The following is a 24,095-nucleotide window of genomic DNA, read 5'->3' as shown; positions in this document are numbered from 1 at the left end:
AAAGCTGGTCAGAGCACCTACCCATGAGAAATGTACCCTGCTTTTGACATTATTTCACCCTGAAAGTGGCATCTAAGCACTTTCCTTTGTTTCCTGTGCTTTAACTGGCTCCCTGTTGCTAAAAGGGTGTTTTCTCCAATCCCACAACGATCGAATTTCCTTATAACTTTTCATGTAAAGCCCTGCCAAAGACTGTTTGAAAATTCAGGTCAGATTTTTTCCACAGTTATCTTCACCTTTGTGCATTTTCAAAAAGTTAATGGGGCAAAATTTCCCTTTACAGAAGATACACTGATGCTTTCTCAGGAAAACTATATTGATCCCTCTATGTGTTGAGTAATCATTTCTTTCTCTCTCTCTCTCTCTCTTTTTTTCTCCCTTTTCTTTTTTTTTCTTTTTTTCTTTCTTTTTCTTTCTTTCTTTCTTTCTTTCTTTCTTTCTTTCTTTCTTTCTTTCTTTCTTTCTTTCTTTCTTTCTTTCTTTCTTTCTTTTTCTTTCTTTCTTTCTTTCTTTCTTTCTTTCTTTCTTTCTTTCTTTCTTTCTTTCTTTCTTTCTTTCTTTCTTTCTTTCTTTCCTTCTTTCCTTCTTTCCTTCTTTCCTTCTTTCCTTCTTTCCTTCTTTCCTTCTTTCCTTCTTTCCTTCTTTCCTTCTTTCCTTCTTTCTTTCTTTTTGAAAGAGCGATCGTCATCTTCTCAGTGATGGCAGCAGTCAGGCTTACTTTGTAGTCTGCAGGATTCACTCTGGAGCCTTTCACGTAGATTGGAGTTACAATGGCAATCTGCCAATCCGCTGGCACAGTGGCTGTTTGTAATGGTAGCTTACATACCTTGGCCAGCAGTTATGTAATTTCACATTTGCATGTGGAAGAAACTCTCCAGGCTCATCTCAAAGAAGAAGGAAAGCTGTCTTTTACTTCTCAATTTTAATGTAAAATGACTTAATCCTTTTGGTAGCATAGTGATTTGCTACAGAGAGGGAAAGGAGTCGTATTTCACACTTTGCCAGATTGTTTTGTTTAGTAATGCATTTGATTTATTTGACTTAAAAGAAAATTTGCCAAAACTCAAAAAATTCCTCTCAAATCATGCTTTTTAAAATTTTGATCTGAGTATATGGACTTACTTTTTTGCAAAGAGCTTCTTAAAATTGTAAGTAAAAACACTCACAAATAAAGAGCTGAAACAGAGAATTTTCACTATTTTTTTTGTGATTTTTTTTTTTTTTAAAGGTAACACCTGGAGACTGTTATAATTCATAGAGTATTTGAAGACTTTGGTTACTTCAGAGACCACATTAACATGAAGTTCACAAATGATATAAATGTTTCTTTTTGGTGGGGATGGAGTGTACAGAAAATCTCTGGCAGAACTTAAGTGTCTTCACACTCAGCTGTATGCACTTTATTGTTAAAGATTCTTCTTTGGACAAATAATATTTTTGGAATTTATTACATTTATCTAAGAAAAAGTCTATCTCAAATGCAGTCATGCATGACATTAAAGGAGATTAAATTCACAAATCTTAAAATTCAGTTTCAGGATTAAAATCCTCTGAGTTTCAGGGAGATGAAGTGCTCCTTGGAGGTGCACAGTTGTGACATGATGCTGTAGGTGCCTTCCTTTTATACAGCTGTAGAGAGGCCTTTTAACCGGCAGACTTCACTTTTTTTCTATGAAGCCCTCATGAGTTTTTTTGCAGGGGGTTCTGGAGAACTTCACATCTATAAGAATAGTATGAATCTCTGGAAATTTTGGATTTTAGATGTTTGGAGCGGGTGAGATGATGATGACTGTGAGAAAATTTTCTCTCTGTGGAGAGTCTTCAAAGCTTGTAGTGTGACTTCCAAAGCCTTTCTTCTTCTATTTCTTGGACTAGGGCATATAGCTGATTCCTTTCCTTGCACCTGTGCAAATGCACATGGTCTGTCCTACACTTATCTACCTATTTGGGAAGCAGTCTCTTTGTTTACTTTACTCAAATAATTGACTTGAATATGTTTTCCATTCTATGATTCTACTGAAATAATTGACTTTAATATGTTTTTCAGCCTTAAAACCACAGCTTTTGTGCACTGTAGGAGATGCAGAGACACTACAAATAAATGCCAGCTAGGTCTAACTGGTAACTGAAGGTTCTTAGTTAAAATGAATACAGAACTTCAAAAGGTTATGATGAGACTGAAAGAACCTTCACCCCAGTAAATGATCTAACATATATTCCCACTATTAACACTGGGAGAAAAAAAATAATCTTTTTGTTCCTTGGATAAATATGTTAATACCTGAATACAAGTTTTCAACCTTTTACTTTGAAATAACATCTGAATTCCTCTTTCTGTCAGACATTGCAGCTGCTTAGGTGTTTGCATAGTGAAAATTCATGCTCTGGGGTGATCCTTGTAATGATTAGCTCATCTGCTACAGCTTCCTCACCGGGGCTGGTGCTGCCTCCCACCAGGATAGTCTAGTCAGGATACTTTTGGGCCACCAACAGAACAGGGAGTTGCCAAAGTAAATGTTTTCCAGCAAGATTTCACACTCATGCCTAATGAAATAGACATTTTTCTAGCTGTTGCTTTAGAGCTTAGATTTTCTTCAAGGTTTGTAATGAAAATATTTCATGACCTGTTGACATATTCATATGGTGATTTTCAAAAGAGAGATTTCATTTACAAAATGGTCTTGGCAACAAACTGGAATATCTGGGAAGCTGAACAAGACTGTTGACAGGCAAAATTAGGGCTGAATCATAACTGACATTAGCTTTGCAGCTGAGCCATTTTAAAAACTGACCAATAGGGTTTACATTGGTATTTTTGAGAATGCATAAGTGAGAAGGATAGTTGGTGAATATTCATACATAGTGGTAACTGTGGTTGTGGAGATAGTTGCATGAATGGTAGGTTGTGGGCTCTTAACTGCTGTGGCTGACCATACACAGTATACAAATGGCACAGAGAAAATGCTTGGCTTTTAAGAAATAAGTCATGGTGAGAAAAACTACTCCCCCCCCCCCTTTTTTTTATTTGTTGCCAATAAGACAATAACTAAAGTAAAACCTTTAAGTCCTGATTTTTGTCTTACTGTCCAGACTTTCTAGTGCATCACGAGTTGACCATTCAGTTCTGTCTGTTCTAAAATCTTACAAATACCCCAATAATTCTCCATATTTCTTCAAGAAATAAGCACAATGCTTTATGTAGGATTGAGCTGTAAATTCAGTCCTGTTAAAATGCCACACATTTTGTGTGATGCAGAATACCTTATAGATTCTGAAATTTTAATTACAGTTGCAGTCATCTATCAACTCATAAATTCCTTATCTTTTAAGAGGCAAAACCTCCTCTGCAAAATGAATATCTCTTTACAATAATGGAAATAATACTCCAAACTTTTAGCAGTATCACTCTCAGGGTAATAGTGCATATTCCATGCTAGCAGTTACAGGGTGAAAATTAGGAATCTATTACTGAATATAATGCTAGTCACTACATTGATTGCTTTTTTATATTTGAGTATTTCATTGAAGTATGATATCCATAAGAGTACACTGTTATGTAGATTTGAAAATACAGATGGCTTTTAGATGACAATTCGTGACAGAAATTTTGACCTAATTCTGTGCAATTTTGACTGTATTAAAATTTAACATAGTTTGTAAAATAAGTTTGCTGAGTCAGTGCAGAATAAAGAGTCATATCTGTGGCACACTTTAAATTTACAAGTTGCATCTAATGCAAGTGAGCAACCACTAGGCCTATAACCATCAGATAATATAATGACAATTTGATAGTACCATCAGGATAACTAAGGACAGCTGTAGAAAAGGCTCTATAGAAATGGTAGAGTTTATAGAAATGTATAGCAATTTCATATATTAAACATTCTAAATATATATGCGTGTACATGCATGGAAATTAAAGGATCTGTATTTTAATTTTCTTATAAAGTTAAAAATTTGTAAAATTAAACTTTCCTAACTAAAAATATAATGCCATGCTTTGGCAATACTCATTATTTGTAGTACCTTTGTTAAGTGAAAACAGAATGTTAGGATTTGCATTTAAAAAAATGAGGAAAGCTTTTTTTTTTTTTTTTAACATCTTTTACATCACCCACAGTCTCAAAAAGGAAAGCATAATAAGTTGTTTGTTTACAAAGTCTAGACCACCTCAAAAGAAATCTTGGCCAAAAAAAAAAAAAAAAAAAGTTTAATTTAGTGGAGAGACGTGACTTTGCACAGATGTAGAACTTCACTGCCTGACATTTTGTTGCTTTGTTTTATGGTACCAGCATCTGCCCAAATCTTCTAAAGAACAGGCTGTGAAGAAAGCTTTGTGGTAATTTGTTCAACTAGTGATGAATACTATATGTATAATGAGATATAAAAAAAAAAATATATAGTGGGAGAGATAAAAGAAAATCCACAGTTAAAAGCTGTGAGGGATAACTCCTCACTTTCCTCGAATAGTGGTTAAAAGGTTGAAGAGAGAATTGCCCATGTGAGTGCTGGTAGGAAGACAGCATGGTGTTTCTCACCTGTTGACTTTTAAGGCTTTCTTTTCTTTATATCTGATCTAGATGTTTGTCACTCTTTATTTTGTCAGGTAGTCTTTCTCTGAGAAATATTGAATCTTGTTGTGATATTTTTTCCTACAAAAGTGAAAAGAGATGGCAAATGTCATTGCAGAGATCAGCAATGGGAACACAAGTATGGAAGAGAGGCACATTATTCTTAAGTCTAGTATTATCCGTTTTGCAAGTTATATATGGTAAGGATTAAAATATTTTGACAAGTATTGTTTATGTTTCTCACTTCTTCAGTACACTTGCAACCACATTTTGATACTGTTGCAGCTCACAAGTTTAAAAATGTTAATTTGTCACTACACAAGATTCAGAAATTTCCTAAAAATGTTGAAGAAAAAGTTACATGTATTCATTAGTCTGAATTCCTTCTTTTTTACATTAAAATCAGTGAGGTTGGGTAGAAAAAATAGCCTTTTATTTTGTAAGAATTTGATTAATGTAAAAAGGTGAAGTTTCAGTTCTTCACAAAAAAAAAAAAAAGAGCAGATCTATCAAAATGCTTGGATATAAATTGAAGTGTTCTGGTATTTTTTTTTCCTTCTTTTTAACAAATAGAAGCTTGAGGCAAATAATTGCTTTACACTGTTCTGAAGAACAACCGATTACAAGAAAGATTAGTCTAGAAAATTCTTTTGAACTGTTTTTTTTTGTGTTTTTTTTTCTGTTTTTTTTTTTTGTTTGTTTGTTTGTTTGTTTGTTTTTAGGTTTTGTTTTACTGGGGAAGTATTTTCCGATGAGACTATCTTAAAATTATATACATATATACTGTAATCAATATTCTATGATGACATTGGGAGAGACATTGTCATATGTCTTGCCTTAGGTTCTCACAGCTGCCAATCATATAGGATCATTCTGTTAACATTCTTTGAGCAAGTGGAATGTCTCAATTCAGGGTATGTACTGCAGCGAAATATTTTAGATTGATTGTACTCATGGCCTGCTTTTGCTGAACTTGGTAACATATAGTCAAATTTAAAGATGGTCTGTTCATTAAAGGATTTATTATATTTCTTATACTATGATCCCACAGACTATGGTTTGTCCAAAGTGAAAAAGCACTGTGGTAAATAAAGGATGTACTACAGTGACTAGCCTCATGAGCTATGGTTTGACTCTTTCTGTTGTTTGAATTAGGTATGTCTAGGTCTATTTCTTGCACTTGCTTCTGTGTTTTTAAACAGAGGACAACATGCTTTAGTTTGGTTAAAGCCAGTACTTTAGAAAACAAATTATTTTAGGGAAATATTTAATCTTCAGTAAGTTCAATGTTCAGTTTAGATAATAATGCTGCATTCTCTCTCTTGCCCAAATTTATTCCCTGTAATGAGCTGCAGTCTGTCAGTCCTGTAGAATAACATATTAAGTCAGTCAGAGGAGAAACTGAAGTATGTCACAAAATTTCTTGGTCTATTTTTGGCAAGTCCATACAATAAACATGGTTCATTGAAATTCAGTCTCCCAGGATGCAATGATCTAAATTTTTCAGTTTGAGTCTTTTTTATCATTGTAAATTTCTTATTCAATGAACAATCTCTCAATTTGGCCATATAATGGTTCAGTGACATTAAAGATATTCCAACATAAACAATAACTTGCAAAAAAAGTTTGAGATAATTAAAACATTTATTTATAAATCACTGACCAGAGGAAAATTTCCCTACACTACTTCATATTTGGTAAAAGAGACACTGCTGGACAAAATGACACAATCATCCCTGTTTTTGGAACACTCCAGGAAGAATGATGCTGCATAAGAATGAATTATTGTATTAATAAGAGGAGGGAAAAACAAAAAACAAAACAAAACAAAAAACTAGTCAGTATTGAATAAATTGGTCTTCTCTAAAAAACTTTCTGCAGGTTTTACCTGGCTTAAAAGAGAAGTGATCTGGTGTAATTTCTAAAGTCAATTTGTGTTGATAGAATTGGTGGCATCGTGAGGGAATTGGTGGCGTCATTTTAAGGATTACTTTTAAAATTTCAGGTGTTCAGTAAAAAGGAAGATGTCTAATAGTTGACCAAAATTTGATTTTGCAATGTTGAAAACTCCTGAGCAGATTTTATTCTGTTTAAAGAACATTAGAACTTTTTCTGTTTAAAGAACATTAGAACTTTTTCCTCTTTATTTTTATTTTTATATTTTTAATATATTGTTTATAATTATTTATATTTTTTATATATTTTATTTTATTATTTTTATTTTTAAATTTCAACAGGAGTTCTGGATATTCATGAAGCTTTATCTGATATACTTTTTGCATTATTTCAATGGCATTTTAAACTGATGTCAAGGTGATGAAATATACACTAAAGTATATACTTGGCTCAATTTTGAAGTCCTGGAAACCATCCAGACATTTTCCTTCAGGCAGTCTCTTGGAGCAAGAAGATGCTATACCACTGAAATATCAATACAGAATGAGCTCAGAGCACACATTTTTTTGTTTGTTTGTTTGTTTGGTTGGTTGGTTTTTGTCTTTTTTTCATATTTACAAATATCAAATAATTAAAAAAAAATTTTAAACATCTCATCAACAAAGAATGATAAAGAGAGAGGAATTAAGACTACATGAAATTATCATGAAATCATTATTTAGTAACATATGTAAAACAGGTTTTAGTTTCAATCCGTTTCATGGCAAACAGGTGTGTCTATTACAAAAACAACATTCCTACATCTAATACTAGTTGAAACTCATGTTGCTGGGTGTTTAAGAGCATTCCAAGGATTAAGCTGGAATGAAGCCTAAACTAACCTTTCTCTCTGTAATAATTACATATAAAAATAGTTCCATTTTCATGAAAGAGCTGAATTTTCTCAGTATAACTTGTTGAAGCATTATACTTCTGTGCACGCAGAAAGAGAAAGAAGTCTATGTAATTAATTCCTAATTTTGTTTATTTTTTCTTTAAATACAAGTATAGGTATTAAATACTTGAGCTCAACTGTCCTTTTCAGAATATAAATGTATCCTCTTGTTTTGGAAAATAATTTTCATTTTATGTATGGAAAATGAATTTAGCTGCATTAGTAGATCAAGAAGTTTTTATGCTGGCCCATGCATGCATACTTAATGGTATTTTTAAGGCATGTCTTTGACAGATACTAAATGAAAATAATTTTCATTATATAAAATGCAGTGCAGAAAAAGTACTGTATGAGGTGATTTCAGCTGTTCTTTTTTTGTGGTCAAAGTAAATACAAACATCTCTTTCTTCTTTGAAAGTGAGAAAGAACGAGACCAATGAAGAAACAATTAAATGGCAGTAATGAGATGGACTTATTGAGAGGTTTCAAGTGGATGTGCTTAAATTTTCTCCTATCGTGAATGCCCCAAAATGTTGCTTACACTTGAAAATAAAAGAAAGCAAAACAACACACAATTAAAAATAAAACAAATAAATTCATGTGTTTAAACAGATAAAAACTCAGGTTAGTATGAGAGACTCCAGGAAGAGTAGAAAAAGCAAACATCTTATAAAAGCAGTCCTTTCTCTGCTATTTTAGTCCTTATAGGTCTTACTTGATTACACCCAAATCTGTGGTAATTTGAGCAAACTCTTACGCATTTCTCCTTGATACCAAGGAATTGCTTCTTTCCACCACCTCACAGATACCACCCCATTTCTCAAAATTTTATTTCAAATAACTTCCCGTTGGGCACAAACTGGAACACAAGAGGTTCTGTCTAAACATCAGGACTCAGTTCTCTCCCATACACGTGACTGAGCACTGGCACAGGTTGCTCAGATTGGTGGTTTCTCCCTCCTTGGAAACCTTCAGAAGCTGCCTGAACATGGTCCTGGGCAACCTGATCTAGGTGTCCCTCCTTGAGCAGGGAGACGGGATCAGACCACCTCCAGAGGTCTCTTCCAACCCTAACCATTCTGTGATTGTGTGATAACTAGCTCCATATGGAAAAATATGTATGTATATACATATATATATGTATTTTTATTCACTGAAGGGTATTCACTTTTTCTTTCTAATAATAGAAAGAGCTTCCAGTGGACATGGAAACTTCAGAGGCACTACTCAGTGAATTCTTTGCTTCAGCCTTCTTCAGTATAGTTTGCCAGACCCACCTGATTGCCTTTTGTAAAGGAGGAAATAGCTGGATTAGTGAATAATGAGAGGGCAGTGGGTGTCATCTGCAAGGCTTTGGGCACCGTCTGCAGCGATACTTTTATATGTATATTAGGACAATGAAACTTAGGTGGATGGGTGAGTGAAACACTGGATAGCCATTCTGAGAATATCATACTCTGCCTGGAAGACAGTAACAAAGGGGTATTCAACAGGATCTGTACTGGGACCTTTTCTCTTTGATCTCTCTCTCAGTGACTTGGAGGGCATGGAGGACATGCCTGTCAGGTCCATGGATAATGATAAACTGTGGTGAGCAGTCCTTAATCTTCAGAATATTGTGTGTGCTTTCCTAGCATTTTTCTCATAATTTTTATAAGATTTGTAAACGTAGAACTGAAAATAGCAATGTTTGTGAGCACAAGATGACATTAATTTCTTAACTGCTTCCTAATGCAGGGATATAAGATGGAATATAAAGAATGAAAATAAGTAATTTTACTTTATAACGCATGTCATGTTCAGCTCAGTGTATTTACCTTGGCTTCATCCACTCAGTTTATGAACTTGTGAGCTACAGCCATAAGAAGGAGAAATTAGGACATGCAAGTTCAGTCTCAATTGTTTTTGCCCCAATTAATTGTTATTACCCCCCCCCCCCCCTTTATTTTTTTTATCCTCACCTTCACCTCCTTTTGTCACACTAGTGCAAAGCAGTGATATGATTTTACCAGTGCTTCACTGACACGTTGATCAAGTCATTCCCTGGGAAACTTTCTTGCCTGCTCCAGATAATAATTTAATTAGTTGCTAGAACTAAGTTGCTTTTAAAACTAATAGACTTACAGATACTGGTAATTTGAGAAATCTCATAAACTTGGAAAACCTTGGAACATTATTTTGGTGTTGTAATGCTGCTATTTGCTATTCTTATTGAAGGTGGAATGAAAGAACAAGAGAGACTATCAGACCTGTTAGCAGCTATTATTGAGAACAAAGACAGTGCAAAATGATTAAAACACTTTCTTTGGAGATGTGCATTGGAAATCTAGGACACAGTGTTTAATATATTTCTATTTTTGCTTAAGAATGTTTTAGCAATAAACAGTCTCTTGTGTTAATAACTTTCCAAGGACACTTGTCTAACATTAACCTACCTTGTTTTAACATTCAGTTAACAGACACATGGCAGTTGGACAGGGTCCTGTTTTTAGGAACACCCCTAAATGAAATGCCCTTCATTACTCATGATCCAAGTGGTATGTATGAAAAGGCAAAGCAGCCAACTCTCAATCTGTGCTTGCCTTTAATGGGGGTGAAGGGGGATACTCTGGAGCCACAGAAGTCAAAAACAGAGACAAACATAGAAACAGCATGGCCAGGGGCTGATTTAATCACATAAAGGGGACATGATGATTTGGTCCAGCTACACTCAACACTTAGGAATAGATGGAGCTTCTGAAAACAGTATATTCCAATGTGTAATAGTTTCAGGTTCAAATGAAATGGATTGCTTTCAACTGAACAATGAAATATATTCCTCTTGTTCTAGTGTATTTAATATTCAGATAAAAGAAAGAGATGAACAGCAAATTATTACAGGCTACATTCTAACTATAGTACAAACTATGCTAACAGGGGGAGCTGCAGAAGTTGCCATGACTGTATTTTGGGGTTAAAGTCTGCATCCTTCTGCACAGTGATAATTAGATGGCATAGATTTACCATTAGATGATCAAGAGTCTTGCAAAGTGGGGAAGACTAAATAGTCCTTGCCTGCTGCTTAGCTACTGTTTTAAAAAACAAAAACAAAATGTCTTCCAAAGTCTTGAACTCATTCCTCTCTTATTTTTGTGGTAGCACTAATGCAGCCATGTGTTAAGGGTGACCTTTTAAAAATCAGTTATATAATATTTTTAGCAGTGTTTCTTCTATGAATAGCTCATAATTCTAATGTGAGATGATTACAAGCAAAATCACCATTACCACTCAATGCTACTTGCTTTTAGTAAAAAATAAGTAAATCTTTCATAAATTCCTTTGGTGTTACTAGAGTTTTAAATCTGTATCTCTCACATAATCACCATAAATTTTTGACATATTAAATGTATAGTGAATAAGGGCATATGACTATGCTAATAATTAGCTATACCATGAGCTTAAAAAAGAGGTCTCAGAAACTTACACATTTAGGGTTATATTTTCAGACAAGGATGTCTATCCTATCTTGACTCTTCCCTAAATGGCTGTTAGTGGTCACTGTTTTAGATTACCAGCTGGACAACAAGCTTTTGTCTGCCATAATATAGTTGTTCTTACATTTTTATGTGTATATTCACTGTGAAGGAGAACATGTTAGGTTCCATATGTAATGTTATTTTAGCTGGGGTTGCTTATCTTTGATTCATGTGCTTTTAACTGACTCAAAGCTGAGATGAGGTGGCTTGGCATAATACAATATTAGCAATGAGATTAGTTGAGCTGTCACCAGACTTTCCAGTGAGAGGGGGTATATTATTCTCCCTAAGCTAGACTTCTGACCTAGTACAAAAACTGAAAATCAGGGTGAACTGTGTAGTTTTACGGTCTCTGAAAATGTGGCTTTAGATCTCAGTTCTCTTTAGTTTGAAGATGATCTTCCAAATATGAACTGTGTTTAAGCAACTCTGATTACTTCTACACAAAGCCTTAAAGCAGCTTTAGGAACCTGTTGGCTGTTCTAATTTCTTCTGAAGACTTACAAATTCTCTTCTACTAGATACTTAAGTGAGATCTGCCATATAACACAGAGCTTCCTATACATCTGTTTTCAGCACACTAGGAACCTATGTCTCAAATTGAATATTGAGCTGAGATACTGAAGAGAGTATCACCATTCTTTAAAGTAATCTTAATCCTAAAATGCATATGAAGACAACATACACATGTGAAAGTCTTAGTACACTTGGCATTAACTACTATCAGAATAAACTGTTATTCTCAAGTACTATGTTATCACTCCTATTCGTTATAAGTGCAAGTTTTGAAGATGAGGAATGCTTCATTTTGCACTGCTTTTACTTCCTGATTTGATTTCAATGCACTGTTGATTTTCAGCCTTGACTCAATACATTCAAGTGGATATTTTGTCCTCCCTGCCCATGCCCACGAGAATTAGAAGATAAAGATAGATATGGTCCTAGCATTACAAACAAACAAACAAACAAAAAAGTATACCTGTACGATTATTTTGGTAATAAATTAATAAATAAATATAATATTTTACTCTTTGTTAATTATATGTACCTAGTGATTTGGTATATCTCATATGCAATGGAATTAGCATGTACATGAATCACCAGATTCAGGACTTCTTTAGTATTTGCCCAACATATTACTGATCGCTATTGTTAAATGATGGAGGGAAGAGAACTTGACAAATTGGAACACTGCTAATTTTAAATGCTGAAGTGACTGCTAAATTAAGTGCCTTGAAACTTTGAGCTAATACCATCTATCTTCAGCACACTGGCATTTTTCAAGTTGGTGCTTGAACCTATACATTTAATCTACAAAATACATTGGTATAATGACAACTAAATATTTTGTATTATTTTTTTTTAATTGATTTTATTCTGTAAAGTCTGGGCCATTAGCTCCTCTGCAAGGAGATTATCCTTTGTAGCATAATCTGAAGGTGCAGTAGGGTATAAGCACAACCACACAACCCATGGCAGATTTCTTGGTTACACAGCTGTCAGCTGACACTGTTTGGGCTTCAGCTGAAGCTGCTGCTCTGTGTTTCCCTTAGTTGGCTTACAGCATCTATAGGATTTTAGGCAATCAAATAACATGCTGACCTGACAAAATTACAGGAAGAAGTAGAATGAGAGTTTGACTAAATTTAAAACATAAAAAATGTGTTTTAACACACCACTGATAGAAGTGGCCTGAAATTCCAAAGAACTCTAACATTTAGGCAAATGGACATTAGAGAGATATTTATAAATGTCTCTCATATTTGCACAATTTCACTAACTGAGTAGTTAAATCTACATGAATGGGTGTTGTGCTTGTAATTCACAAGGCTGGCTTGATATGGGGCAGGAGCGGGGTGGGGAAGGTGAACATGAAGCTAAAGGTTTGAGTTTGTTATAGCTGTGTTTTGAAAAGATGTTGGGAGTTCCCAAATAGGAAGGTTGGTTTTTACTGTTTGCTAATACCTCTGTTGCCAGACGAGGGGGCAGGGCTTGTCTTCCAAATTGTCTGTCATCCTTGCAGAATGTGGGGAGTGGAGACTCAAGGAGTGCAAAATGAAATTTCATCGTGTAACTGGGGACTCATTGTTAACGCCATCAAGCAAATGGCACAGCTGTGAATTTTTTGTGCCAGGCCTGGTGAGCTAGTGGGAAAGCTTGCAAAGCCAAGCAAGCCGTTTCAACCTATGGAGTTGTTAGTAGGAAGAAGCAGATGATAAAACAATTTTATTTAAAAGCTTAGGAAAACAGCCCTGTGATTTATTACCTAAGCCACCAGATGTACTGTACTATACTGTACTACATCATTAAGACAGCATTCTCTGATGTAATAAGGTTATAAAATGTGTGTGGGTGTGCGGGGGAGAAAGGACTAGGGAAATTGAGGGCAAATTGAGCAAACTTTTGGAGATTTGTTGCTAGCTTTTTTTTCTCTTATTGCAGAGTGCAAAATCGTAATATGCCCAATAATCAAAAGGCTCTTAAAAATAACAGTAGGCTCAGAAGGGCTGGTTTTTGCCACAGATTGAATTCCTGGCAGGCCATTCCATGTGTACAGAAAGATGGTTTGGATTTTGTCATTCTTTTTCAGAGAGTCATTGCTGTCAGCACTGGGAAGGTTAGTGACCAAGGGATTGGGTGTGGAAAGGGGAGAGGTTCATGCTACTTTGGCAGCCTTCAGATTATTAGCAGGAAGCAGCCAGGAGGAAACGTGCTCTTTCTGGAGCTCTGTTCAATACTTCGAAAGCAACAAGAAGAAAGCAGGGCTTTTAGTAGCACAAATGGCTGAGCTGGACACTCAGCACAGATGGCGCCCTCAGACCAGAAGGCTTTCATGTGGCCTCCCAGCCTCAACTTGAGAAGTCCTCCATGGGTGTCTGCAAAAGGCATGGACCAAATGGTGGGGGCTGGGAATACAGGTCAGCTGCCAAAACAGCACTAAAGGAAGAAAGGGGGTTAACAATGGGAGATGCCCTGTGTCAGAAATATATTTGAAACCTGCTCAGTGTTCATTGTGTACCTGTCACCTGCTTTGCATCATAATTGCACAAGATTCAAAAGACACAGAACAAATCTAGTAAAAGTAATTTAGTCTGTAAAACTGAAAGAAAAAAAAAATGGAAAAGAGAAAGGATGTGCATGAACAGACATTTTTATTGTGTTTGACTTGCAATTTGACTTTATAGATTTATTTGTCTGTTTGTTTATTTATTTATTTATTTATTTATTTATTTATTGTCTGAGACCATGCTGTTTTCTTGCCAGCATTTGTTGCAGGTAAAGGTAAATATGAGATTGTAAAAGTTGAAATTCAAATTTTCAGTCAGGCTTAACAATATTAAAGCCTGTTATAAATGCTGTTATATAGGGAAAAAAATGAATATTGTAATTTCCTGGTATTTGCAGTTTTATAACACTTCATTTTTACGTTTGTCATGTTAAATTTAGGATATTATCATGTAAAGACTCTTTGACTTTGCAGGAAAAAGTATACAACATGAAAAGATGGTGGCTTAAATTAGAAACTGATGAATAAATCATTCATTCTATTTATTTCACAAAAGACAGTTTTGTAGAAAAAAGAGGGGAGTTCTTACACAGTTTGTTCAAAAAATTCTTTTTAGAAGATAGATTGTTTTATTTTCCTCTTGTATATGTACAAAATATCCACTTGGATTCTAAAATATTTTTGCCTCTTTGAGATGACAGCATATTCTCATAAATCATGTTAAATTTGGCTGGACAAAAGACACCTTGCTTACACTGTTAATCTTAGTTTAATGAAGTGAAGTAATTTTCATTACATCATGGAATGGGACATCCTGTTTAGCAGCATGTCATCTCTCTTTTGTAACAACCTAAACAGAAAGACTGAGTGGTGTTGCTGTAGGTTTTACTTTCAAGGAAATTTTCTAGAACATTTTAGGAATGAAATTTTTGTGCAACTCAGCTGCAGGAATTATAGTTTTACTCAGAATCTTTCATTATATTACTATATACTGGCCTTTCTTTAAAACTGTCACAAAATTGTTATTTCTGCATTCAATTTTATGAAACATTGCCTTAAAACAAAGTAAGTATTACTTCCTACTCTTTTCAGGAACTGTGAGTGGTTCCTGGTAAAAACTGAGCTCCTCATACACTTACCTTTACAAAAGCAACCTACTTCTCTCTCTGAAGGGATTATTATCTGTCTTTCCTAAGGAAGGCCAAGAAAGAAACAGGAGATTATAGTGATTCCTGGAAAAGAACTAAGTTATATACCCCAAATTTTCAGCCAGCACATCACTCAGTCACCAAAGGAGTGCCATGAACTTTCCCTGTCCTGTGAGTTTACACACTAAGCAGTCACAATTGACTTGTCTACAAGGAACCTGTGCTGAGGGTACTTTTGCATGTTGCAACCTATATTACAGGCTTTCAGATGTTGAGAGATTGGAGTTTTACAATTTTGCATGAGATTTATCAGGCCTGAAAAATAGCAAAAACTCCTGGAGAGCAGGAGACCATTTTCTTTCTATTTGCAGAAAGACATGAGGTGATAGAAGACTGTTGAATAAATGAGAGACGAAAATGAGTTGAGGATGAAACAAGATCATGAGCTGAAGTTGCCATGTAACTTGTATAGGAAAAGTGTCATATCAGCAAAGAAGGATTTCAGATGTGGCTCTTCTCCTTTCTACGTAAATATTTTATATACAGTATTATTGCCTCTACTGAGTATAATCAGAAGTTTAGGTCTCTGCAAAGTATGTAGCAAACTACAGTAAAATGCATTTTAAAAGTTAAAATAAAATGGAATTATATATTTTTTTTCCAGCCCTAGTTTTTGCCATAAGGTGCTTGCAAATTGACCTGGGAGAAAACTATTGCCTCAGAGTAAAAATAATAATAATAAAAAAAAAATAAATAAATTTGAAAAGTTAAATGAAAACAAACCCCATATTTATTTTTATTTTTAATAGTATTTCTATAGTTTTCTAGGCTTCTTGGGGCTGATTTAAAGCTTCTGAGCTTTGAAGGTTTTCCAGGATAAGAACTATCCAATATAAATATCCTATTTTTCTAATATTACCATGAAGCCTAGGGTTCTGTATTAGCTCCTCTCTCTGTAGGGTCTCTTAAGTTCTCATAAACGTGGTTTTATTCTGTGAATATTGTGGAGTAGGATGCCCACATGTGACTTTCACTTCATACTGCCCACTGCCATTCCTTCTCTGTTCCATTGGTTCTCATGATCACATAATGCTTCCTTGTGTTGATAATGTGCCATCACCACATTTTGCTTTTTATCTCATGGTTATGAATGAAATATCACAAAATATTCAATACAAGGCCTTAAGAAGCCAACTATTCTTGTCCTGTTCCACCCTGTTTTCAATTTGTTGCAGTAAGATTATTAAATGCCAGACGTGATGTGATAAATGAGTTTGTTCTTATCTTCACATGCAGCTTATTTACTGTTTCTTCCCTTCCTCACATTCCCCTACAACTCGAATACTATAAATTTTTGAATTACTTTTCAACATTTGTTATGTCAGTTACATTTACACATTCTCACTTTACAATACTCATTCTATGCTTTTGCCCACATGGTCATTGTAACTTATATTGTTTAAAATTTATATCACATCCTTTTTTTTTCATCTTTTTTTTTTTTTTGGGGGGGGGGGGGGGGGCTGAAATTTGCTACCTTTGTACTTGATTCCAGTTTCATGAATGACATACAATTTCTGCCTTTTCCCCATCTCATCGCCTTTTAAAATTTCTTCATCAGGGTCCAATCCAGTTTTATTTTAGTGAGTTTTGTTTTATACTTTATCCTCACAGCCCTAAATTGCAGATTTCTTTGAAGTTTTTTGTTTTGTTTTGTTTTGTTTTGTAAGTGCACGTATTATTGCTGATATCCCTTTATTTACATCATTTCATTCATTACATTAGTTCTGGATGTTTGTCTTACTTGTCTGGAATTTGTGTTCCAAGTAGGGCTTTTATGTAGTTTTGACCTGGGGAAATTTAAGCCTTTGTACCATCTTATTTTTTACCTTTCCATATGTTTGTTTATATAAATAATGACACAGGGACTTCAGCCAACTATTATTTTCCATTATTTGACTCCTTCCTTCGAAAATGGGGTCTATGATAGCTTCTTTTTCTGTTAGTTGATTTAAAGCTTCATTAGAAGTTTTCCTTGCTTTTGCATGTACAAATAATTGGTCCTTCAATTGTTAGCAGTTCTTTCTTGTAAGCTTGGTATATTAGCTTTCCATAATGACACAATTCTTACTGGTAGTTTCCGCTCTACTAGTAGTATTAAGGTAATTGCCCATATCCAAATGATATTGTACTTTTTATGAAATTTCTTCCCCAAGATGGCAGATTTATAATTTGACCAGAAATATATTTCTCAGAGATAACTTAGTTTGATAAATGATAGCCTCCCAAGACCACTAGTTTGGGATACTTTTCAGCATTGAATGTGCACTTGTAGTATTGTTTTGACAAATAGATGGATATTCTTCCTCTGGTCTCTCTTTGATGACAAGCATAGATTCTCTTTTCAAAGGCACCAGGGTTATCTACCTCATTTTTGTGTTTGTTACTGAATTGATAGCCATACCTTGAAGGCACGCACGACACGGACTCCTGATGGTTCTTGAACAGTAGGACATTTATTGCCATTTTTCACCACTACATATACTTTCCCCGTAGCCCCACACGCTGTCCACACGCCTGAATCAGTCTTACAATTGGTTAGAGACCCTCAGACATGTGTCTTGAGCCAGCCAGCAATTGGCTACTGCACAAAACTCATCTTTAACACTGTAGCCAATTTACTTTATCTCGTCCTTGCTCAAGTTTTTGGTTCTACTGCTGTTTTCCTCATTATCTCTAACTCAGGGACGTGTGAAACAGCACGAAGCCACCTGCAAATTCCTTTCCCACAAAACAGCACAAAGCTCCCTGTGAATTCTTCTCCCACAATGCCTCTCCCTTTCTTCTCCATATATATATACAGATACATATTTATGAAATATATTTCATGTATTTCTGTTCTTCAGAAGCAAATTTCTTGTGTACCTCTGATTGTAGCTTCATACTTCAGAGGTCACTTTTTCTAGGTAACACTCCACTATTGCACAGACACTCATGGGCAGAAAGTTGGGTTAAGAAAAAGTCCTGATTTTTGTCATATTGGCATATAGTAGTACACCTGTGAAATCCCACAGATGGGATGGTTGGTTACTGTCCAGATATAGATAAGAATCTTTACTGCAAGGGTCTTGCAATGGTATCTGTGACAGGATCAGTTGAAACTGATCTGAAACCGAACTATTTCATTCAGTTTTCATACGCAGGTGGCTCATGGTCCTGCCTGACCACTCCAGCACATGTATCATACTTCATTACTGATTGTCTTGGATTACACAGAAAATGTCTCTTAACCATACATGCTATGTACAAAAGATGCTGTACGTGACCACATCTGCATTTGTGTGAGGAGTTTCTACCAAATATTTATTGCTGTCATATTCATGAACTTTTTCAGTTTGCTTACGCATCGCCTAAGGGAGTATCTGGAAGGAAGGGTGGGATTTCTCCACTCAGGATGTCAATCAGCACATTGAAATATACAACCTCGCACATAGACCAGCTCTCAGGAGATATCTTCAATACAGTCCAAAATTCTGACCTGAAGCACACCTGGACCACATAGACAAATACTTTGTTCTGAAGATGGCCTGGATTTCAGTGAATCACCTTGTATCTGGTTGAGTCACTGTTTCACATCAGTCCATTTTCTTGTCTATGCAGATGACTGTCTGGGGAGATCCTGTACCATGACAGAAATTAATTACTAACTTCACTGGGTTCACCCACAGGCACAACCCTGATACTAAGCTAGACCAAGATTATAATTATAGGGGCAAACTTGAATTTCATCTTTATATCTCAGCCACTAGCTACTTTCTGTAGCTCTTCCTACAATACCCTTCTGTTGTGCAGGTTTCTGAAATCTCATTTTCAGTGAAGCTCTGTTGTATCTTCAAACTTATCTGTCTTCCTACTGAATTTTTTGTTAGTTGTTCATTTTTGAAAGAATTTACACATAATTAGTTTCTAGCAGCTATCCATTCAAATAAGTAGCTTTGCCTGTAGTAATAGAATCATAGAATGGTCTAGATTGGAAGGGATCATAAAGATCATATAGTCTGAATCCCTCCTGCCATAGGCAGGGACACCTCCCACCAGACCAGGTTGCCCAAAGCCCCATTCAACCTGGCTTTGAACACTTCCAGGGATGGGGCATCCTCAGCTTTTCTGGGCAACCTGTTCCAGTGCCTCACCACCAAATTAAAGAATTTCTTCCAAGTATCTAATCTAAATCTACCCTCTTCTAGTTCTAAATCACTAAACCTTGTCTTATCATTGCACTCACTGAAAAAGAGTCCCTCCCCAGCTTTCCTGTAGGCCTCCCTAAGGTACCGGAAGGCTTCGGTAAGGTCTCCCCAGAGCCTTCTCTTCCCCAGGCTGAAAAAAAAAAAAAAACAACTCCCTCAGTCTGTCTTCATAAGGGAGGTGCTCCAGTCCTTCTGATCATCTTCATGGCCCTTCTCTGGTCTTATCACAGAATCACAGAATTGTAGGGATTGGAAGGGACCTCCAGAGATCATCGGGTCCAACCCCCCAGCCAAAGCAGGTTCCTTAGAGCAGGCTGCCCAGGTAGGCGTCCAGACGGGCCTTGAATATCTCCAGAGAAGGAGACTCCACAACCTGCCTGGGCAGCCTGTTCCAGTGCTCCTTCACCCTCACTGTGAAGAAGTTCTTTCACATATTGGTGCAGAACTTCCTGTGCTCTATCTTGTGGCCATTACCCCTTGTCCTGTCCCCACAAACCACTGAAAAGAGGTTGGCCAAATCCCTCTGTCTCCCACACTTCAGGTATTTGTAAACATTAAGATCCCCTCTCAGTCTTCTTTTCTCCAGGCTGAACAGACCCAGGTCTCTCAGCCTTTCCTCATTGGGAAGATGCTCCAGACTCCGTATCATCTTTGTGGCCCTTCGCTGGACTCTTTCCAGGAGATCCCTGTCTTTTTTGTACTGGGGAGCCCAGAACTGGACACAGTACTCCAGGTGAGGCCTGGCCACCTGGAGTGTGGCCACCAGAGTAGAGGGGGAGGATCACCTCCCTTGACCTGCTGGCCATGCTCCTTTTAATGCATGCCAGGATCCTGTTGGCCTTCTTGGCCACCAGGGCACACTGCTGGCTCATGGCCAACCTGTCGTCCACCAGGACCCCCAGGTCCTTCTCCACAGAGCTCCTCTCCAACAGGTCACCCCCCAGCCTGCAGTTGTTCCTTCCCAAGTGCAAGATTCTACACTTGCTTTTGTTAAACTTCATATGGTTTCTTTCTGCCCTACTTTCCAGCCTGTCCAGGTTTCGCTGAATGGCAGTACAGCCTTCTGGCATGTTATTCTAATATGTCCACATCTTTCTTATGCTGGGGAGCCCAGATCTGAACGCAGTACTCCAGGTGAGGTCTTATGAGAGCAGAATAGGGAGGGAAAATCACCTCCTTAGGCCTGCTGGTCTGGCTTCTTCTGATGCAGCCCAGGATATGGTTGCCCTTCTGGGCTGCAAGCACACATTGCCAGCTCATGTTTACCTTCTCATCAGCCAACACCCCCTGGTCCTTCTCCTCAGGGCTGATCCCAATCCATTCTCAATTCAGCCTATATTTGTCCTTGGGGTTACCATCTCTTCTATTGGATTCTTTCTTGTGACATAGTAGCTGTCTTCTCCTACTCCCAAATTTGAAAGAATAATGGACACTAATATCTCAGTAATCTCTTCTGCAGACTCTTCTGCTTGTTCACAGCTCTTCTTGTTTCTATATTTGTGTGATTAGAAACTTACATCAAATAAATTTGCACCATGCGTATACATATTTTTGTAGCGAGTCTGAAATATTTAAAATATTTATAAATGTAAAACAATTAAAAGGCAATGGCAAAACACTTCTCAAAAGTAGCTCTAAGTGTCAAGGGACAGGTCTGCAGATCTTTTCATTAAGTTCAAAGCATATGGATATCCCTACCAAATGTTTTTACTCAATTATGAGTTTTTATTTTCTACCTTAAAATGGTTCTTATGAAATTTCTCACCAGCTACACTAACTACTTCTTGTGGAAACTCACTTTAACCTTTTGTGCATGATGGAGAGAAACTTTGCTTTATGATGAAGTATATAATTGAGCTAGAATTTGGTGAAGCCATCGAAGCTATTATACTATTGGAGAAGAGTTAAAAATACCAGTTGCTAACTTTTGAAAAGTTATTAGCAGTCTTGGGTTTCAGAACAGCTTTCCATTCCATTTCCAGATGAACTGAAAGGACGTGGAAAACATTAAACTTGAAGATAAGAGTTTAGGCCTCCTAGAAGTCTTCTAAGAGAATTAGAGAAACAAGAGACATAGGTGTTTATATTGTATAAAGAATCATCATTCTTTTAACCTTCAGAGTGAGGAAGAAAAAGTGTAAGAGAAAGACTGTTTCACAGTCAGAAGTAGAAAAGAATGAAAAGGAGTGGTTAGACCTAGGGTGAAGAAAACAGGAGTTCTTATTTTCCTTTCAAATGTAATTGACTTTTCCTACTTCTCCTTAGTTTATTTTTACTCTAAAACAAAACAAAACAAAACTTCAGTTTGATCTTTTCTTGAATGTCCATCAGGAGACTGAGAAACAACAGGCAAGCACTGAGATGAGAAAATCCCTAGCATCCCTATGAAATGAGGGGAGCTAGCCAAGCTAACCTGACTTTATTTTTCCGGTGCCTTTTCAAGTTATTTGTGATCTCTCTCTCTCTCTCTTTTTTTGTTTGTTTGTTTGTTTGTTTGTGAGTTGCAAGCCCTCCCTTCAGAAAGACTAATGTCCCTTTTTGCAGACATTATGCTTGATTTTACAATGTGACCTTTTTGTATCACTGCTCAGAAAATAGACTGCTACCAGGAGGCTGGAAGGTTTGAACAGTCTTTTCAATTTTCAAACATTTTTCTTGATTTAACATCTATATTTCTTAAATTTTCACCTACATCTCCTACTACTTGGGGATTGCTTTTGTTTAATGGCCCTTCTCTCACTGAGGCTGGATTTCAGCCATACCAGTGACCCACTGTAATTCTCTGTAATCTCCATCTTTCCTGTGTCTTTCTTTGGGGAAGGTAGAAGTAACAGCTACAGGATGCTTTCATTCATGTGGCCAATCTTCTCCCAAGTAAAGGCTGTAGATTGCACAGCTGCAATTCCTTAGTGGAAGCAGATGAACCATGACCTACTGTTGATGGCCACTTTGGGTTACATCATCCCACTAGTCACCACCCACCACTGCAGACAGCCAGCCGGAGGGATGCAGCTAACAGGCAGCCTTTCATTGACACTTCATGAATAAACAGCTAGGGTCTGCTTAAGAGGAGCACAGTTGGCATCTCTTTCTCCTAGGAGACCCAGTGTTTGAGATCCCCATGGCAGAAATTCAAGGAAAAGAGGATGGATTATTACAAGTATCTCCTTGTTGTTTTGGAATTGTGTTGTCCTTTTGGCAACAGTGCTTTTTTGTTTTGCATTTTTTCCTTCTGTGCTACTAGGTTAGCATATTACCTAAAATGATAACCCTCTTCATGCTGAATGCTTGAGGGAAAGTGCTGAAGACAAATTCCCATTCCTCTTGCATGACATCCTTTTGGTTCTTATTAAAAGATGACTGCATGCCTCTGTTTCTTATCATCATCTTTTTATACTTCAGCTTTCAAATGGAGTGATGTGCACTGTGGTGAGCAAATGCTTCCTTTCTCTGTCTTACTGATTTGAGATCTAGTTCTATGATGTGATCTGTCAGGCTGCCTTCAGTTAGAACATGGTTTTACTTTCAGATTAGAAATAGAATGAGTGATCAGATAAAAATGAGCTAAACAATGCCTTGCTGTTGGATGGAAGACCAGCAAAAATTCTCTGCAAATACAATGTTATTCAGTATATAAAGAGTAAAGCTGATGAAAAGTCAAGCTATTTTTGAGTGGCATTTCCCCACAATCACACATAATCTGAAGTAATGTCTTTTCATTACAGGAGTGAAGAAATTCTCCAGAGCAAAAGATTCTAACTAGAAGAAAGGTCTCTCAAAAACTTTCATCATCAGTACAGTAGCTAGATATGAAGGACAAAAGATGAGCTAAGCAGACAAGATATTCCTGTATCATTGGTGGTCTGATCCAAGTTACTAATAATATAATTTTGCAAAAAAATACTTTATACAGATAATTTTTTTCATGTTAGTAAAAGTGCATTTAAGTTTGAATCCAACTTTTCTCCCACAAAGATATTTATGATTTTGGAACAAAAAACAAACAAACAAACAAGCAAACAAAATACAGAGACTTTGAAAATTCATGAGTATACTGTAAACCACCACATCTGAATGTTCTTATTTGAAAGACAACTAATAAAAGTCGTGTCTATATTGTCTCACAAAAAAAGTGAGGCAAGTACTTAAAAATCCATACTTCTTCACTTTTGAAGTACAGTTGAGAAAGATACATCCACCTATCTTACTTTAGAAAATTAGTAAAAATTGGGCATTTATAAAACTTCATCTAGTGGTAACTAATTCCATGACTTCATATCTTTATTTATTTTGGTAGAATTTTACTTGCAAATTAAGTATGGGAAGTAGCAGAAATAAATCCCTGGGTCAATTTATTTATGTATTTATTTATTTATTTTTAATTCAAATATGCTTAAAATTAATTGAAATGTGATAGGTGATAGCTTGAAATAAAATAAGGGGGTTTAGTTTATATTAGCTTTGGTTTGTATTTATTCAACCATATTCATAACAGACTTCTGTATGATAGTTGACAGTTTTAGACAGGAACCAATTCACAGAATCATAGAATCATTCAGGTTAGAAAAGATCATCTAGTCCAAACTTTAGCCTAGTACTGACAAGTCCACCATTAAACCATGCTAAGTTCTACATCTACATGTTTCCTGAAGACCTGCAGGGCTGGTGACTCAACCACATCCCTGGGAAACATGTTCCAATGCCAGACAAACCTTTCAGTAAAGAAATTTCTCCTAATATCCAACCTTAACCTCCCCTTGAGGTCATTTCCCCTTGT

General features: G+C 36.2%; 1 protein-coding gene across 3 annotated transcripts in view; it reads left to right on the top strand.

Annotated features, from left to right (window-relative positions):
• ADAMTSL1 (ADAMTS like 1) overlaps positions 1–24,095 on the top strand; it is a 481,138-nt gene that overhangs the window by 84,794 nt on the left and 372,249 nt on the right. Inside the window, exon 1 of one of the 3 annotated variants that reach the window (XM_066987716.1) lies at positions 22,472–22,747. The exons of the other annotated variants lie outside the window; for them this stretch is intronic. Coding sequence (XP_066843817.1) covers positions 22,736–22,747 — 12 coding nt within the window. The 5' untranslated portion in view covers positions 22,472–22,735. Of the gene's footprint in view, positions 1–22,471; positions 22,748–24,095 lie in introns of those variants that run through there. 3 annotated transcript variants of the gene reach the window in all.

The sequence above is a fragment of the Anser cygnoides genome, chromosome Z (genome assembly GCF_040182565.1).
Source record: "Anser cygnoides isolate HZ-2024a breed goose chromosome Z, Taihu_goose_T2T_genome, whole genome shotgun sequence".
In the NCBI taxonomy this organism is placed as follows: Eukaryota; Metazoa; Chordata; class Aves; order Anseriformes; family Anatidae; genus Anser; species Anser cygnoides.
This window is presented reverse-complemented; position numbering and strand designations above follow the sequence as displayed.